General features: G+C 40.9%; 1 protein-coding gene across 4 annotated transcripts in view; it reads left to right on the forward strand.

Moving 5' to 3' along the window:
- abcg2a (ATP-binding cassette, sub-family G (WHITE), member 2a) overlaps positions 1-9,594 on the forward strand; it is a 60,683-nt gene extending 51,089 nt beyond the window's left edge. For all 4 annotated transcript variants that reach the window (XM_079801960.1, XM_079801958.1, XM_079801959.1 and 1 more), the window contains 2 exons: positions 282-355; positions 8,999-9,594. In XM_079801960.1, the coding sequence (XP_079658086.1) occupies positions 282-355; positions 8,999-9,149 (225 nt within the window). In that variant the 3' untranslated portion in view covers positions 9,150-9,594. The remainder of the gene's footprint in view (positions 1-281; positions 356-8,998) is intronic.
- Positions 9,595-21,049: the final 11,455 nt, after the last annotated feature.

Genomic DNA, 21,049 nt, shown 5'->3' on the forward strand with positions numbered 1-21,049 from the left:
ATATTACTATTTTAAATTTTCTGACAAGGCTTTGTCAAGCCAACCCTTAGAGTTTGTCATCAACATTACTCATCCAGTTTCTATTAAAGGTTGTAGTTATTGTAGTAGATGAAGGTGAACTAAATGAACATGAGAAATGTTGCCTTGTCAAGTAGGTGAAAAAAGTGATTTTGTTTTGAGGGTACATGCTATAATCACTTATATTTACATTTGAACATTTGGTTTGTTGAATGCAGAACAAAAAAAAAACAATGTTTATATGTGTTTGATGATTCTTTCAGGCTCTGGAAATCAACGAGTTCACCGGCCTCAGTTTCTGTGACACCAGGAACGTAAGCGGCGTGGAAGGGAAAGTGTGAGTATGAAGCTGCATGACATGCTGATCAGTGGCTGTGTTTCCATCCAGAGTTGGGAATTTAACGTGGAATATTGCATAAAACATTTGTGAAATATAGCAGCGTTTACATCCCATGTGTTCAAGAGAACAAAACCGTCACTTCCTGGGAAACTGCCGCAAAATATCAGTAATAAAAATGGAAGTTACTCAATCGGGCTCTTTCCCCTCCATCATAAATGAGTCGTCTCAGAGCGTCAGGCGAACACACACACACACACACACACACACACACACACACACACACACACACACACACACACACACACATCATAAATGAGTGTCGTCTCAGAGCGTCAGGCGAAACACACACACACACACACACACACACACACACACACACACATCATAAATGAGTGTCGTCTCAGAGCGTCAGGCGAAACACACACACACACACACACACACACACACATCATAAATGAGTGTCGTCTCAGAGCGTCAGGCGAAACACACACACACGCATACATCATGAATGAGTGTCATCTCAGAGCGTCATGTGAAACACACACACACACACACACACACACACACGTGTTTCACGTGACGCTCTGAGATGACACTCATTTATGATGTGTGTGTGTGTGTGTGTTTCGCCTGACACTCTGAGATGACACTCTTTTATGATGTGTGTGTGTGTGTATTTGTGTGTGTGTGTGTGTGTGTGTTGTGTGTGTTTCACGTGACGCTCTGAGATGACACTCTTTTATGGTGTGTATGTGTGTGTGTGTGTGTGTGTGTGTTGTGTGTGTTTCGCCTGACACTCTGAGATGACACTCATTTATTATGTGTGTGTGTGTGTGTGTGTGTGTGTGTGTGTTTCGCCTGACACTCTGCGACGACTCATTTATGATGTGTGTGTGTTTCACCTGACGTTCTGAGATGAGACTCATTTATTATGTGTGTGTGTGTGTGTGTGTGCGCGCACGTGTTTCGCCTGACGCTCTGAGATGACACTCTTTTATGATGTGTGTGTGTGTGTGTGTGTGTTGTGTGTTTCGCCTGACACTCTGAGATGACACTCATTTATTATGTGTGTGTGTGAGTCGTCGCAGAGTGTCAGGCGAAACACACACACACACACATCATAAATGAGTCGTCGCAGAGTGTCAGGCGAAACACATTTATGATGTGTGTGTGTGTGTGTGTTTCACCTGACGTTCTGAGATGACACTCATTTATTATGTGTGTGTGTGTGTGTGTGTGTGTGTGCGCGTGTGTTTTACCTGACGCTCTGAGATGACACTCTTTTATGATGTGTGTGTGTGTGTGTGTGTGTGTTGTGTGTGTTTCGCCTGACACTCTGAGATGACACTCATTTATTATGTGTGTGTGTGTGTGTGTGTGTTTCGCCTGACACTCTGCGACGACTCATTTATGATGTGTGTGTGTGTGTGTTTTGCCTGACACTCTGAGATGACACTCATTTATTATGTGTGTGTGTGTGTGTGTGTGTGTGTGTTTCACCTGACGCTCTGAGATGACACTCATTTATTATGTATGTATGTGTGTGTGTGTGTGTGTGTGTGTGTTTCACCTGACTCTCTGCCACGACTCATTTATGATGTGTGTGTGTGTGTGTGTGTGTTTCACCTGATGCTCTGCGACGACTCATTTATGATGTGTGTGTGTGTGTGTGCGCGTGTGTGTTTCGCCTGACGCTCTGCGACGACTCATTTATGATGTGTGTGTGTGTGCGCGTGTGTTTCGCCTGACGCTCTGCGACGACTCATTTATGATGTGTGTGTGTGTGTGTGTGTGTGCGTGTGTTTCGCCTGACGCTCTGCGACGACTCATTTATGATGTATGGTGTGTGTATTTGTTTCACCTGACTATGAGGTGCCACGTAGGATTTAAATCAAACTTCGCTTATCAATACATACATAACACACGTGCATAAACACCTATAAATTACTCGCATATACATGTATACTATTGGATGTTCAAAATACATATATGAAATACACGTGCACACTAATATGAAATCCACACCAATACATATTATGTTAGTAATGAATGCATACACACTCGTGAATAACTTGCATATACATATAAACTTGACGCACGCATAGACCTATAAATACTCGCATATACATATACACTCACTGCACGCAGACACACCTATACACACTCGCACATACATATACACTCACTGCACGCAGACACACCTACACACTCGCACATACATATAAACTTCCATGCATATACACCTATAAACACTCACACATACATATACACTCACTGCACGCAGACACACCTATACACACTCGCACATACATATAAACTTCCATGCATATACACCTATACACACTCGCACATACATATAAACTCGATGCGCGCATACACATCCATAAAACACTCGCGCACACATACAGAATAAAACGTGGATGCATGCTTTAGTTGTGTATATGTATATGCGAGTGATTTCATATGTAGATGTGCGTGAACTTTTCAGTGCAAACGGAAGGCATTTCAGTGTAAAAGGAAGTCATTTGTAACCTGCCTATTTACCGCATTTGCAACTTTGCAATCATGGAGAGGGATCGTGCTACAACTGAAGCAATTGGCATTTTGCGTAATGTGCTTGCTTCGCCCACTATTATTATCAATTGCTAATTCAGTTGAATCGAATGTGTCGCCTTCTGCTCAACTGCAGTCAGAATCAGAAACTGAATTGCGCACTTTGTTTCGGCCATCGGCGCCTGCTGTACAAAGCATCAATAACAGGCCAACATCATCTGCCGTATATCGCAGGGCTCTCAAGTCTCACACACGCATTTCAACCTGCTCACACGCCACACCTTGTATTTCTCACGCAGAGAAATTTCCAGGATAATGCCCACCAAATTGCGCTGCTATTAGAGGAATCAAGTGAGTTCCACATAGAGTTCAGAAGTCCCTGCCACGCACCAGCCAATCAAATAAAAAATACAGCTACCGAACAGCCAATCAGAAAATAGCATTGCTGTATCCGGGTAAGATTTAGATATTCCCGCAACAACAACGTTTACATTCTGCCACCTACTGGTGGTTTAGTTTAGTGTTTTCTTTCCAACATTTCTTAATTGTATATTCAAAAATATTCTTAATTGTATATTCAAAAATATTTAAAACAATCTCATAACATTTTTCAGTGTTAATGATTTAATTTGATTGGCAACAGCCCTACAGTGTCTTCTTTATAGATCAAATTTAAGAATATAAAAATGAAAGCTGAATCATAGGCTATATAAAATTATGGGAAAATGCACTTCATAAAAGGTAAAAATATCAAAGATATGCAGATTTAAATATCTCAAAGCTGATTGAACACTGGTGAGACTATTGCTTCAGAATAAATTATATTTACAACACAGTAAATTCTGAAAAGAAATATTCCAAATTATTATGGATTATTAATTTGCCTCTTCCCTGACATATTTCTTGGAAATAGAGAAATGCAAGAATTAATACTATACTATACACACACACACACACACACACACACACACACACACACACACACACACACACACACACACACACACACACACACACACACACACAGAAATGTTAAATTAAATAAAAAAAAATATCATTATTTATTTATTTATTTATTTATTTATACAAATTAGTGTCATTTTTCAGATCAGAACCTCGTCCCCACCCAAACCCCTGCTGCCGTCGCCTAAAGGCCTGTACACACCGGGACGAATATCGCACGCGCTTATCGCCAGCGTTTTTCGTGCCGTTTTTCGGCGCGTCTTGAGTGTTCACACCCAAGCGATTTCCACTGGCGATGCGCCGAGTGAACGTGCACATTCAGTAGATGCGCTCCCGATACACAAGATGGTGCTGCGGCACTTTAAGCCTCTGACACTCGCTTGTCACACAGAAGGAGAAGAGAGACAGTATTTACGTGCTTGCCAAAACCACAGATATATTATGTCTATGGCAAAAGCATTCACACACTTTTTGCTAACTGGCAAGCAGCATTAGCAGCCCATCTTCTTCTTTGTCTACTTACTACTTCTTCGTCGTATCAATGTGTGCTCGGCAAGAGCGATTTTGTGCTTGAGCGCCACCAAGTCGTGTTTTACTGTCACTTCAGCAGCTCCAGGCACGTGAACAAAAGCGCTGATCTCATTGGTCGGACAGTTTTTAACGCGCCGCGTCAAAATAAAAAAACGAACCCGAGGCGTTTTTTTTAAAATGACGCTTTTACGCCTGGCGTTTTACGCGTCAGTGTGAACACTCACATTGGCGCCCATTGTTTAGTCACGAGGCGTTAAACGTCGGCGATAAACGCGCGCGAAAATCGTCCCGGTGTGAACAGGCCTTAAATCTCACTCTGAACTCAGTTCAAAACTTAAGAGGCCTGATATCGTCTTCATTGCACCTTGAACAAGCAAATAAAACACTTCGTAACAGCTATTAAGGTCTCCTGAAATTCATGTCGATCTGCATGAAGAAGACCCCATTAATGACTTCCTTTTAAACTGAAATGCCTTCCGTTTGCACTGAAAAGTTCACGCATATCCACATATGAAATCACTCGCATATACATATACACAACTAAAGCATGCATCCACGTTTTATTTTGTATGTGTGCGCGAGTGTTTTATGGATGTGTATGCGCGCATCGAGTTTATATGTATGTGCGAGTGTGTAGGTGTGTCTGCGTGCAGTGAGTGTATATGTATGTGCGAGTGTGTATAGGTGTGTCTGCGTGCAGTGAGTGTATATGTATATGCGAGTATTTATAGGTCTATGCGTGCGTCAAGTTTATATGTATATGCAAGTTATTCACGAGTGTGTATGCATTCATTACTAACATAATATGTATTGGTGTGGATTTCATATTAGTGTGCACGTGTATTTCATATATGTATTTTGAACATCCAATAGTATACATGTATATGCGAGTAATTTATAGGTGTTTATGCACGTGTGTTATGTATGTATTGATAAGCGAAGTTTGATTTAAATCCTACGTGGCGCCTCATACCTGACGCTCTCTCACACACACATACATCATAAATGAGTGTCGTCTCAGAGCGTTAGGTGAAACACACACACACACACACACACACACACACACACACACACACACACACACACACACACACACACACACACACACACACATACTCATGGTTTTGGTGGAATACGCACAGACACACACACTCACCAAACCAACATTTGAGATGCTGCGACGCCATTGGTCCGCTGGTTAGGCCAGTTATCCAATCACAGCCTCTGCTGAGGAAAAGTCAGTTGCGAGGGGTTTATTCGGTAAATGTGTTTCCATCGTAGTTAATGCGCGTCTTATGTGCTAAATTGAGCCGGATCATTTTTATCCGATATGTCTGTATGCACCTCTTGGTGTTTCGATCCAGCGTTATTTTTTTATGTGAGATCCTATAAAAAATAGGACTTTTAGACTTTTGCAACATCAACAGTCATTGACCCACGTAGCAAATTAGCTCAAAAGGAAATATGAGTAATTAATTCATATAACTCGTTATAATTAATTATAAATATTTGGATTAGTTAAGAGAATTAACGGTCAGCTTCTCTTCAGTATGCATTCAGAGACACATGTAGACTTTACAAAATATTTTTTGGTCAATTTTAAGCGTTTTTAGTTCAAATTTAGAGCATTTTTTAGGTTTTTCTGTGTGTACTGAAGCTTTCCATTCATTCCTAAGGGGGTCAAATTGACCCATGAGGGAAGGATTTGTTACTTAAAAAAAAAATAAAACCATTTATTTTTGTTAAACTCCTCAAATCCAGTTAAAAAACGATTGTGTGTATTCATGGTTCAAGTGCGACAAAAGTCCTAAGGTCTTGGACCACTCCGATGAACACATTTTTTTTACCTAATTTTTTTTAATGAGTTTCAGGTCAAAATGACCCGAGAGAAGAATGAGTGCAAGCAGTGATCACAGAATCGAAAATCGAAAGTTTTATTTAACTAAATTGTGACCACATAACTAATCTAAACACACACACACACTCTTTCCCTGGGTAAACACATGGGTAAAAAGGAAAGTGAAAGTGAATGAAAGTCAGTTAAAGCTGCAATATGTAACATTTTTGCAGTAAAATATCCAAAAACCACTAGGCCAGTTTTATATATTTTGTTCAGTTGAGTACTTACAATATCCCAAATGTTTCCAACTATTTGTAAATGGAGAGAAAATTGCTATTTTAACCCTCGAGTCGGCGGTCGCGCTCTTTTTTTTCTTATCAGTGCCCAAGAGACTCAAATAACTCGTTTTTGTCATTCAGGCAAGTGTTATACATCATTATAATCTGTTAAGTTTCTATTTTTTTTATGTAGTCACAATAAAAACAAAATGTTTTGCTTTTTGCAAAATAAAGAAAACAAACATGATGCGCAATCTTCAGCCTCTCTCTCAAAGATGTTCATTCAGATAGTCTTCAGAAAAGGAATTCTAGCTTAGTGAATACTTGTCTCACAAACATGAGACATATGTCTAAAGAAACGCTGAAATGTCAGGTTTTAAACACTGTAAACCAAATCAAAAACAAATATTCTGTGTTTATGTAATCTGTGTGAAAAGAGAGAGATGTAAGTCATTCACGACCCTCTTCATTATCCGCTAATGCGGCCACGCCCACGGATCGCGCGCTCTATTGAGATTCAAATACTGATGATCCCCACATCAACTCATACAAACACATCTAGTGAAGCGCTGTAACGTTACTTCAGCTACATCGATCAGATTAAGATAACACTTAAGATAACAAAAGACCGCATAATGACCTGCATAATGAGCTGCATAATTCGACTCATTTATGACACAAGTGTGTGTGCGTGTGTTTCGCCTGACGCTCTGCGACGACTCATTTATGATGTGTGTTGAGCAATAATTCTCCTCATGAAAAGCTGTTCATTTCTAAGAGCAATGGATTCAGGGCGGATTGTAAGGTCAGTTTATTCTGTTAGCATCTGTGAATATTAAATGCGAAAAGGCCGTTTAAATATGAATCCTGTTGCAACATTAAATGTCATACACGCAAGACTGTTTAGACAGATTTATTTGGCCTGTTTTGGACAGATTATAACGTGTTTATTGTAAAAGAGCCTAGTGTCACATCAATAAAGCTTTTATTCGCAAATGTCTGCTCATATGCTATAAATATAGTACCAGTCAAACGTTTTTTGCTTCATATTGATGTTTAAATATTATAGCCTTATGGTATTTTTTTTATTGAATATCAAAGTGTGTAAGAAATGATTCTGGAGTTTTGTGAATTTCTTTAAAGTGAATTTCGTTTTGTATAAATTGTATCTTAATTTTAATTATTAATTTAAAATTTTTTTTTTGCATGAGACTACTTTTAAAAACATAAAAAAAGTACAATAAAATTTAGAAAAATGCTCTTCTATGTCATTTTTGTCTTGTTTCTAGTCTAAATATTTAAATATTCTTAAATCAATATGCATTTACTAGATAATAAGAAGAGCATTCTCATTCATTATGCAGCTCATTATGCAGGTCATTATGCGGTCTTTTGTTATCTTAGGTGTTATCTCAATTATTATTCATTCGATATCACGCCTCCTCGCATACTGGCTTTGTGAAGAAAAACTGTCTTACAAATTTTAAATCAGTGTATTGTTTTATGTGAATGAGTAGGCTCAATGACTCTCACATCAGTTTGAAGCAAAAACTGCATTAGCACCCATTAGTCAAAAGTCTTGTGAACACATCTATTGTGTGTTTTGAGGCCTTCCTTTTAAAACACTTTTTTTTTTGTTTTGTTAGTTAGTTAGTTAGTTAGTTAAATCATGCATAAACATTTTTCTCTAAAAAATACAAGCATGTACATACATGTTGCTTATATATTATGGTAGCCCAGTTTATGCTGAATACAGTGTAATTACACTTTTGCCATTAATGTGTTAATAACAAACTGATGGTCACTGAGACGCCTAGTTTTGTTGTTGGGTGAGGGGTCTGTTGGACTATTCATTAAATACAGTACAATGAATAATTGTGTGTAGGGATGCACCTATATGAAAATTTTGCAGGTAAACCGATAATAACCGATATATTGGCCGATAAATCTAAATCCAAATTTTAATATCATTTTTGTGAGCCTGATTACAAAAACAAAAGTCATCATTAAAGCCATGTCCCAAACACACAATGATGGTGTTCTCATTATGATTTTATGTATTACTTTTTTGAAGTGTTTCCAATCATATTTCAAGCAATTCAAAGCCATCATGGTGAACATTATTATATTATACATTATTTATTGGCTTTTACATACATATCAGCCTCATTTTCTAATTGGGCCGATTACGATAATATTAAAAATGAATATATGAGACCGAGATTGTGCATCCCTAATTGTGTGTCCAGCCGCTACACCTCATTTCAATCAACGCTGAATAATGACACTCTTGCCTTTTTGCATCTGCTCAACAGAATCGATTTTCCAGTTTATTACTGTGAAGCTGCTTTAAAACAATCTGCATTGTATAAAGGGCTAATTTTCAACAAACCGATTCAACAGCATATTTCTATGTAGAAAACTTTTGATCCTACAGCACTCAGTACATGTTTTTCTTGTTGTTTCTCACTGCAGTTGTACCTTAGGCGAGGCTTTCCTGAAGGATCAAGGCATCGATTATTCAGCCTGGGGTTTATGGCAGAATCACTTGGCTCTGGGAATCATGACCTTCATTTTCCTGGTCATCGCTTACCTCAAGCTGCGCTTCATCAAGAAATTCACATAAACTCAGGCTCGTCGTCTTCCTAATACACTCCCTAAATTATCACAAACGTAGCAGACACGGTTTTCACACGGAACCAATCATCTTATGCAGAAGTCATACAAATGCATCAATCGTCCTGCTGGTAGAAATTAATATGACGTATTGACTGTGCTCAGGTTTATTGTTCTAAAAAAAAAAAATGACTAAAGCTTTGCATCAAAATAAACATGTTTTTGTGTTCATAAATATCATAGAATATCACATTGCTTTGACACTTTTTAGTTTATTTTGTTTTCTGCACATGTTTTTCTATGACACTAAACTAATGTTTCTGCATATATATATATATATATATATATATATATATATATATATATATATATATATATACACACATTTTGTTCAAATAAAATAACTACTTTTGTAATTTTGAAGAAAACTGTTAAATAAAATTAAATGTTCAGACTGTTTGTCTCACTCATTTTAGGCTAGTCAGTTTTTGGTTTGGTTTAAAGGGGTCATGACATGAAAAATCATATTTAAATGAAAACAATTTTCCTTGATATTTTGACACACAGGAAGTTTTAATGGTACAAAGACTCTTGTAAGTTTCATAACTTAAAACATCCTCGTCTTTGTTTATAAAGAATTTATTTAATCAAGCTCCAAAAACAGCTTGTTTTGATGTTGTAGGATCTTTGACATCATACATTTGCATATGCCCGCCTCCAGAGCAAGACATCAACCAATAGTTACACCTCATCACACCATAGGCCCCACCCACATGCGGCTTAATGGTTGACATTTGCCTACACTGAATGAGTGTTGTGTCAAAAGCAAACAAGCCATTATCATGACGCTGTCTACACTGATACAGTATACAGATGTGTGTCTTCAGTTTCTGACATCTGCCGACAACAAGGAAGAGTGAAAGAACGTTCGCTTTGATTGTGCATTTTAAACAGCTGGTTTGCATCTCTGTACAGGCTTCAGAAGAGCCCAGCCTCGGAAACAAATGAATGATTTATTTTAATGACGTCCTGGATCGCGTCGGATGGTTATGTTTGTTGAGAGCATTTATTTTGTAGGCACAGTGTAATGGAGAGTTGGCAAAGAATTGTATTGGATCTGACAAAAGCTGCATCACAACCCGTAAGTGAATAATTTCAATGCTTCGTCTGTAAATTATGGTTTTATATTGGGTAATGTTTTCAAAACACTTACTCGCATGCAATACAGTTGACAGGACAGAATCCTATGCATTGATATTGGCCAATCATAAAAGGTTGTTTACTGACCATGCTTAAAAACATATTTTCAGACGAAATGAAGGTTGAAAATAACAGTTTTTCCACATATACAGGTGCTGGTCATATAATTAGAATATCATCAAAAAGTGGATTTATTTCACTAATTCCACTCAAAAAGTGAAACTTGTATATTATATTCATTCATTACACACAGACTGATATATTTCAAATGTTTATTTTTTTTATTTTGATGATTATAACTGATTATGTTTTTAGGACTAGGTGAAACAATCCCGTTTAAACAACAATCCTGAGATATCAGTGGTGCCAATCTATAGGGATGGTTTTGACGCTGTTCCGGTGGCAGGTCTAATTGAGTGGACGGGGGGGTTGCCAGCATCATTGGGGTCATCAGGTGGGCACCCTCTTTCACTGGTGTTTCGATGATAGGCCCACGACACCTCCAGAGGGCTCATCGGCAACATCTGGCGTCCCAGGTGTGCCCCCCTCTGCTTTCAACCCTTACTTGCTGCAGGTGTTGGTGGCAGTCCAGGTAGTGTCTCGCCTCTTTATCCACAGCCATCGACTTGCTGCTTCTGCTGCACCTGAGAGGGCTTTGATGGTTTGGCGTAGGGTTTGGCCTTGGATTCCCAAATCCTTGAGCAGCCTGATGGTTGACTTGCCAATGAAGCCTCTGCAGCCGACTTCCACTGGACAAACCTTGGCTTTCCATCCGCGTTGTTCAGCATCAGCTGCCAGCTCCGCGTACTTAAGGCTCTTGCGTTCAAATGCCTCCTCCACAGCAGCCTCCCAGGGAACAGTAAGCTCTATGATGTATACGGTGTGTAGTGAGGAGGACCAGAGCACAAGGTCTGGTCTGAGATTTGTTGTGGCTATCTCAGAAGGAAAGCAGAGCCTTTGGTTCAGATCTGCAGCCAACTTCCAGTCGCGAGCCCCACTGAGCTGGCCACTGTCCGATGTTGTATCGACTTTGATTGGCTTTGCACCTTCTCGGACAAACGTCCTTGCGGAAATAGGATGGAGAAGGCAAGGCATTGATCTTTACCCGCCTGGTATCCAAAGCAGCTGCTAGGCTCTTCAGGACGTGGTTGTGCCGCCAGGTGTAACGGCCTTGTGACAGACTTGTCTTGCAGCCAACCAGAATGTGTTTAAGGTTTGCGGGAGATGGACAGAGGGGGCACGTGGGGTCTTCTCCGTACCATTGGTTGAGGTTAGAGGGGGAAGGTAGGACGTCATACGTGGCACGTAAAATGAAGCTGATGTGAAATGCTTCCATGCCCATCAGCTCCCTCCAAGAAAACTTTCTCCTCTCAACTCCCTCCCATCTCACCCACTGTCCTTGCTTGGCTTGTGAGACAGCCTTTGCATACCTTGTTGCCCGCTCGTGCTGACGCACCTCCTCGACGACCAGCTGTCGGCGCTGAGCTGGGGCTGCCCTATGCCATGATGGTCTGCTCTCCCCAAGGCCGAGACCTCCTCTCCCCTGCTGTACAAGGCCGATGATGTCTCTGTGTCTGAGGTCTGACTTTGCCTGCTGTGTAGCTTCAGCTGGGGTCCATTTCCTTCCGGTCTCCAGGGTAGGAGCTACTTGGGCAACGCATGGGTCACGGGACTCTGTTAGTGTCATTTCCAGTCTAACTTTAGAGCACTTAAACTCCTCTGTAAGGCTGGAAACAGGAAGCTCCAGAATGCCTCTCCCGTACAGTCCAATGCTGCTAAAACATTTGGGGAGTCCCAACCACTTCCTGGCAAATGAGCTGACCAACCTCTCCAGTTTCTCTACCTTTGAGTTTGGGACCTCATAGATGGTAAGAGGCCACATCAGCCTGGGTAATAGCCCAAACTGAAGGCACCACAGCTTCAGCCTGCCAGGGAGCATGGTCTTATGGATACTCTCAAGGCCACATATGGTGTCCTGCCTGAGCTGGTCTACTTGCTCTTTGTCCTTGAGAGTGGCATGGTACCAACGTCCAAGACTCTTGACTGGCTTCTCTGACACTGTTGGTATAGACTCCCCACCCACGTAGAATCGTTGTTCCGTCAGCTTCCCTTTGACGACTGAAATGCTCCTGGACTTGCTCGGCTTTATTTCCATCCGGGCCCACTGGATGTTCTCTTGCAGCTTGTTCAGCAGCCGCCTGGCACACGCTTTGGTTGTGGTGAGGATGGTCATATCATCCATGAAGGCCCTGATGGGAGGAAGATGAAGACCAGGTTTGAGCCTCTGCCCTCCCACTACCCATCGAGAGGCCCGGATGATGACCTCCATAGCCATTGTGAAAGCTAGAGGTGAGATGGTACATCCTGCCATTATTCCTATTTCTAGTCGTTGCCACGCTGTGGTATACCCGTCAGTTGTCAGGCATAGCTGTAGGTCTTGAAAATAGGATTTGACGAGGCAGGTGATTGGTTCTGGGACGCTGAAATAGTCAAAAGCCATCCAGAGGAGATTGTGTGGAACTGACCCAAAGGCATTTGCGAGGTCCAGGAACACTATATGGAGATCTCTTCCATTCTTTTTGACGGCTTGGATTTGATTCCAAATCATGCTGGTGTGTTCCAAACACCCAGAGAAGCCTGGAATCCCTGCTTTCTGCACCGAGGTATCAATGTAGTGGTTCTTTTCCAGGTAGACCGCCAGCCTGTGGGCCACTATACTGAAAAAGATTTTACCTTCTACGTTCAGGAGGCTGATTTGGCGAAACTGGCTGATGTCCACAGAGTCCTTCTCCTTGGGGATTAGGATGCCTCCTGCCCTCTGCCATGCAGTTGGAATTGCTTGCTTCTGCCACACCACCCTCATCAGCATCCATAGAAAGCGTAATACCTCTGGTGTGTTCTTATATAGTCGGTATGGGACTCCATTGGGCCCAGGAGAGGATGCAGCTCTTGCCCGTCGTACACTCCTCTCCACTTCGCTCCACTTGGGGGAGGCTGGTGTCCAACTGATGTTCCGGGGACTGTATCGGTGGCATATCGGGTGGAAGAGTTGTCGGTCCGCACAGCTGGCTGTCAGTGTGGTTTTTCTGGAGGTACGCTTCAAGATCTTTCTTTGATATTACAAGTCTGCCACTTTTGTCCTTTGTGAAAACGCTTTTTGCAAACTTGAAGGGGTCTTTGAAGAAGTTGGATCTTGTTTTCTCCCTCATTTTACGCTTCTTTCTCAGATTCTCTGCTCTCCTCAAGGTTGACAGTCGGTTCTTAATTTGTGCCTGCAGAAGGTTAATTCCCTCCTTCTCCTCCTCTGGAGCTTTTCTCCACTGTTTTTTCAGCTGCCTTCTTTCCTTCACTAACCGTTTGACTTCCTGCTGCCTCCTGGACTTCTTCGGGGAGCATGATGTTTTCTTCCTCTTTTCTGCCATACCAAAGTGCTCTGCGCCATAGCTGTAAATCAGGTCTCCCACTCTCTCCAACTTCTTTACTGCAGTTCCTTTCAGTTGTCCCAGCAGTTTGCTGATGTCTGCGTCAATCGTCTCCCACTCCTTTTTCTCACAGGATTTTGGCCACTTAACTTGTGGTTTTCGCCCTTGGATCTTGTTCTCGGTTGCAGGCTGTGGCAGGTTGGGCTTATGAGGCACTGCTATGCTTGGCTCATCCTCTTCCTCTCGAACAGGGGGATTGATGTTCTGCAGACTTTGGTTGTGGTCCTGCTGCTGAACTTCACTTGACTTACTTGACCTGCTTCGTAAGAAGTAGTGGTCAATGCGAGTTCCCTGTTGCTCAACCACCAAGCACTTCTTCAAGCCTTGGTGTCTTCTCAGACCTGCATAGGATGTTACTTTAGTCCAGCCACATCTGCAACTCTGGAGCGTAAGTCCTGGAGTATATGTTGACATCTCAGGTATGTTGTTGATCATCATTCTCGTCGTCTGTGTTGTTCCTGGGTCAGTAGCCGTGTAGTCTGTTAGTGAGTCATCATCCTCCCCCGCTCTCGCTGACTCTGGGGGTATTTTCTTCTTTGTACTTTTCGTAGCCAGAGATGGGTGGGACTTGTACACTAGTAGTGCCAGGTCCCTCCTGCAACAGGGAGCTAGCCTGAGGCAGGCCCGGTGGGGTCTTTCCCTCCTGCCAGCTGTCTTTCCAAGCGGTCACTAGGTCTTTCCCTAGTTGTCAGCTGTTCTCTTCACAGCAGTCACTGGGTGGATCCAGATGATCAATTAAGGAAAATCCCAAATTCAGTATCTCAGAAAATTAAATATTGTGTGAAGGTTCAATATTGAAGACACCTGGTGCCACACTCTAATCAGCTGATTAACTCAAAACACCTGTAAAGGCCTTTAAATGGTCTCTCAGTCTAGTTCTGTAGGTTACACAATCATGGGGAAGACTGCTGACTTGACAGTTGTCGAAACGACGACCATTGACCCCTTGCACAAGGAGGGCAAGACACAAAAGGTCATTGCAAAAGAGGCTGGCTGTTCACAGAGCTCTGTGTCCAAGCACATTAATAGACAGGCGAAGAGAAGGAAGAAAAAAGTGTACAAGCAATAGGGATAACCGCACCCTGGAGAGGATTGTGAAACAAAACCCATTCAAAAATGTGGGGGAGATTCACAAAGAGTGGACTGCAGCTGGAGTCAGTGCTTCAAGAACCACTACACACAGACGTATGCAAGACATGGGTTTCAGCTGTCGCACTCTTGAACAACAGACAGCATCAGAAGCGTCTCGCCTGGGCTAAAAACAAAAAGGACTGGACTGCCTCTGAGTGGTCCAAAGTTATGTTCTCTGAAGAAAGTCAATATTGCATTTCCTTTTGAAATCAGGGTCCCAGAGTCTGGAGGAAGAGAGGAGAGGCACTCAATCCACGCTGCTTGAGGTCCAGTGTAAAGTTTCCACAGTCAGTGATGGTTTGGGGTGCCATGTCATCTGCTGGTGTTGGTCCACTGTGTTTTCTGAGGTCCAAGGTCAACGCAGCCGTATACCAGGAAGCTTTAGAGCACTTAATGCTTCCTGCTGCTGACCAACTTTATGGAGATGCAGATTTCCTTTTCCAACAGGACTTGGCACCTGCACACAGTGCCAAAGCAACCAGTACCTGGTTTAAGCACCTGTTCTTAATTGGCCAGCAAACCACATTTGTCACTTATGTTACACTGTTCACTTTTACCACATTTTCACTTTTACCACATTATTCACTGATGTTAAACTGTCCACTTTCACCACATTTGTCACTTAGGTTACACTGTTCACTTTTACCACATTTTTCACTGATGTTAAACTGTTCACTTTCACCACATTATTCACTTAGGTTACACGGTTCACTTTTACCACATTATTCACTTAGGTTACACGGTTCACTTTTTATCACTTTTTTCACATTGGTTACCAGTGTTGGGCACGTTACTTTAAAAAAGTAATTAGTTATAGTTACTAGTTACTTCTTACAAATAGTAACTGAGTTAGTAACTGAGTAACATCATTATAAAAGTAACTAATTACCAGGGAAAGTAATTACTGCGTTACTTTTTTTTTCTTTTCCAAATGTTCAAATATGTCAAATAACTTGCCCCCAATATTAGATATGTTAAAGAATGAATTGGACACTAAATAGAATAAATTATTATTATAAAACATTGTACATTAATGTGCACTATTGTAATGTTGCTGTGGGACAATGTGAGAGACACCTATCAAATTCAATGCATTATTGTAAATATTATCAGAAGGCCTACTATAGTGTAAATATTATCAGTACTATACTTTCCTTTGGTAGTGGAGCTCATGTTATCACCTGGGTTTTTAGCCTCTAATTTTGTGACATATGATGATGTGAGGCGCTTCAGAATCACTTGCCACCGGCGTGGAGAGACTCTTTCTTCCTGGGCATAAGTTGCACGTTACATAAATATTCTTACTAGTGCTGTCAGTTAAACGCGTTATTAACGACGTTAACGCAAACCTATTTTAACGGCGTCAATTTTTTTATCGCGAGATTAACGTTCTTTTTGGTCTAACAAACTTTGTAGTTTTTTCACATGCTGTTGCAGCAACTAGTAACGTTAGAAAAACTACAACACCACTCCGGATGTAGCTAGACCGGAATCAGGCACGCTGCGGCTGCCCACACTTGTTTGGGCCATTAAAAGAGTAGACGTGGATGGCAAGCGTGAGACGCCGAAATGAGAAACGTATTATGCCATGGTTTAACTCAGGGGTCTTCATCTAAAAGTGCTTGTCTTGAGCGCTGCTTTCTGCTCTGATGGTGCATTCACACCGGACGCGAATGAAGCGTTTTGCGCGAGTGATTTAAGTCAATGCAAAGACGCAAATAGACATTCTGCGGCGCGAATTAAGCGGCGTGCATGTCGCGTCATTCGCGTCCGGTGTGCCTGCATGCTTGACCGCGCGTCTGGGTCTGAACGCAACAGTGAGCATTGCAATGTTAACTGTTTCATTAGCCTACGTCAAAAGGCTTCGCGGTCCGGATTTGGACCGGAGTCCGCTAGTTGGCGACCCCTGGTTTAACTGCACTATAGGCGGAGTCCTAGTTTACCTTGCATGTGCACTTTGTAATTTTATTTTGTATCACCCTGTTTTGATCCCTTAGAAAGGGCTGTTGAAGGGGCTGTTTGTGCAACAAAGTATTTTTTTTCACCCTTTTATTGATGGACAGTGTTACATTGTGTGAGCGATTATTTGCTCCAAGTGTGAATGACTGCTTCAAGTGAGAATGTTGGTGTGAAATCGAACACTACAGTATGCCAATGTTGTTTTCAATAAAACAAACATTTGAACAAAGCAAGCCGATCCACTTTTCTATGTTGATAAGAGCATTAAAATAAGAAAAAAATAATGGGACAAAAAGAAATCAAGGGACATTTAGAATAAATAAAAATGTGCGATTAATTGTGATTAATTGTGAGTTAACTATGGCATTAATGGGATTAATCGCGATTAAATATTTTAATCGTTTGACAGCACTAATTCTTACCTTTCACCTCAACGAGGAAAAAGCGCTTATACTTCCAATTTGCGAAAGCTACCTTTCAAGTCTTTGGACCATCACTGAATGTGCGTGTGTGTGTGAACCATAGACTAGGGCTGTCAACGAATATTCTAAATTCGAATATATATTCGAATAGTTTTTAAAAAACGAATTTCGAAGTTGAAAATTAATATTCGAATAAATAAAAAAAATGTGGGGGAAAAAACGCCCGCGGTAGTAGAGGCGTGGCTGTCTGCTTTGCGAGTGGGCGTGCTAGCGCGCCTGAAGCCTTGTGTACTTTGGCCCGTCTCCAGAGCGCGAGCCCCCGCTGACTGCGCGCGCTCCTCCCCAAACGGACGAGGTGTTTATATTTGACGCGCTCGCCGTTGTGCTTTTCTTTGAAACGACAGATGGCGACTCGGAGTAATTGTTCTATAAACTATCAGGAAAAGCGTCGAGAAGAAGTGGGCTAATGTACACCAAGCCTGTAGTGCTTCAGTCAGAAATTGAAGCTTTCGCGCCTCGATCGCCCCCCGGTGGCCGGTCCCAGTATAGCTCCTAAACCCCGCCTCTCCATGTATTAGAATGGGCGCGAGACACACTAAACAATGTAATTACACTTCAAATAATTGTTTCCTAAAGATGGTTTCTGTCATTTTTTTTTTTTATTACAGTTTTTATTACAATAATTTCATTTCAAGTGTTCGTTTTTTAAATAAGTTTAGTTTTAGTGAGTTATTTGATGCTATAAAAACGAGGGGTGTGACGTCATGATTGACAGCTGAGATTGACGGCTTCTCTGAATGAACTTGTCACTGAGGCACTAACGGACTTTTTTCTGGATTTTTGGGAGGAGATTGGAGCTTTAGCTTTAATTTCTACACTTCCATAACTGTTTCACACCAACATAATGAATTGTTCTGCAGCTGCGAGAGTGTGGGCGGGCTTTTGATAATCGCGCCTCTACTTCCTGTTCTCTACTGCGCAGACTCGGTCCCAAGATGTCAGCGCCGTGAGCGGGCCTATGAAAGCTTCAACTTTGGTCAGCGGAAGTCAATGAAGTCGCGTCGTCCATATTTTTTTACGGTCTATGATGTACACAGGTGACGATATTCATTTTAGCACAATTCACCGAAAACCACACTACAGAAGAATCATGTAAAACAGATCAAAATAAACCTTGATATAACTTGTGACATGAGGACAAAATGTATGTAGAAATGTAACGTTAACTTATACAACTCAATTTATGATATCTAAATGTTTCCTAATTTCACTAAACACTTTAGTGAGTTTTCACTTAGTTTCGTGAACTTTTCTTTATTAAACGGGCTTTTTTATGCTTTTGTAGGCTCGTTTTGTAAATATAAGCAACTAATTTGTATGTGCAAACTGGACCAGCCTTACTTTGCATCGCCGCCACAAGCTCTCTGTCTGCAACACGACAAGAGGCCATAACGGAGAAATTAATTTAGTTAATTTGTAAGGACATGAGAGCGATCAGTGTCATGGATGGGGCAGGCTGTCATGGATGGGGCAGGCTTTCAATCACTGAATGAAGCCTGCTATATTTGGGACAAGAGTCGCGACCTTAAATTGCTTGCACAAAACTCTTGATCAGCCTCAAAATGTGTGCGTGATCATTTAAACCGTTATGCGCAGAGAGGGTGAGGGCGAGAGAGATGAGGCCTGCGGTCTTTAGCCATTAGTTGATTTACTTGTTTTTGTGTAGGTAATACGTTGTCAAATATGTTTAAACTTAAATAGACTACCTATATAAGTAGTTATGTCTCTTTGTATTCATTTGTCCTGTTATTGACGTAATGCGCGTCATTGATAAAATGCGCAACCAGATGTTCGAATAGTTCGAATATTCGTGCTTTTTTTAGAGAGTTCGAATATTCGAACGTCATTTTTGAGCAATTTTGACAGCCCTACCATAGACCGTGAAAAAAATAGGTGTGAACTCAACCTATCAACTTCAACCTTGTCTCCCACCCACCAATCATCATCAGTTATGTGTACCACCGCACCCATCCCCAACACGCATGGCTGGTGCGCGCACACACACACACACACACACGTTGCAGGTCCGACTGACAGAGAGCCTGTTCGGATGAAAAGCGCTTCAGTGAGCTCAATTATAGTAAAGTGAATAACGCCGCATTTTTTCCCCTCAGTAACGATAACGGCGTTGTAACGAGAGAGACAGTAATTTGTTTGATTACTCGTTACTGAAAAAAATAATTCCGTTAGTAACGCTGTTTATCTGTAACGCTGTTATTCCCATCACTGTTGGTTACACTGTTTACTTTTACCACATTTTTCACATTGGTTACACTGTTCACTTTCATGACTTTATTCACTTAGGTCAACCTGTTCACTTTTTCCACATTTTTCACATAGGTTACACTGTTCACTTTTACCACATTTTTCACATAGGTTACACTGTTCACGTTCATCACATAGGTTACACTGTTCATTTTCGTCACTTTTTTCATATTGGGAAAAAAGTGTTCCCTTTCATCACTTTTTTCACACTGGTTACACTGTTCACTTTTACCACATTTTTCACATTGGTTACACTGTTCACTTTCATCAGTGTAACCAGTGTGAAAAATGTGGTAAAACTAAACAGTGTAACCAATGTGAAAAAAGTGACGAAAGTGAACAGTGTAACCAATGTGAAAAAAGTGACGGAAATGAACAGTGTAACCTAATTGAAAAAAGTGATGAAAGTAAACAGTGTAACCTATGTGAATAATGTGATGAACGTGAACAGTGTAACCTATGTGAAAAATGTGGTAAAAGTGAACAGTGTAACCAATGTGAAAAATGTTGTAACAGTGAACAGTGTAACCTAATTGAAAAAAGTGATGAAAGTAAACAGTGTAACCTATGTGAATAATGTGATGAACGTGAACAGTGTAACCTATGTGAAAAATGTGGTAAAAGTGAACAGTGTAACCAATGTGAAACATGTGGTAAAACTGAACAGTGTAACCAATGTGAAAAAAGTGACGGAAATGAACAGTGTAACCTAATTGAAAAAAGTGATGAAAGTAAACAGTGTAACCTATGTGAATAATGTGATGAACGTGAACAGTGTAACCTATGTGAAAAATGTGGTAAAAGTGAACAGTGTAACCAATGTGAAAAATGTTGTAACAGTGAACAGTGTAACCTAATTGAAAAAAGTGATGAAAGTAAACAGTGTAACCTATGTGAATAATGTGATGAACGTGAACAGTGTAACCTATGTGAAAAATGTTGTAACAGTAAACAGGTAACCTATGTGAAAAAAGTGGTAAAAGTGAACAGTGTAACCAATGTGAAACGTGGTAAAACTGAACAGTGTAACCTATGTGAAAAATGTGGTAAAAGTGAACAGTGTAACCAATGTGAAAATGTGGTAAAAGTGAACAGTGTAACCAATGTGAAACATGTGGTTAAACTGAACAGTGTAACCTATGTGAAAAATGTGGTAAAACTGAACAGTGTAACCAATGTGAAAAAAGTGACGGAAATGAACAGTGTAACCTAATTGAAAAATGTGGTAAAAGTAAACAGTGTAACCTATGTGAATAATGTGATGAACGTGAACAGTGTAACCTATGTGAAAAATGTGGTAAAAGTGAACAGTGTAACCAATGTGAAAAATGTTGTAACAGTAAACAGTGTAACCTATGTGAAAAATGTTGTAAAAGTGAACAGTGTAACCA

This window comes from Gobio gobio (genome assembly GCF_949357685.1).
Source record: "Gobio gobio genome assembly, chromosome: 21".
Classification (NCBI taxonomy): Eukaryota; Metazoa; Chordata; class Actinopteri; order Cypriniformes; family Gobionidae; genus Gobio; species Gobio gobio.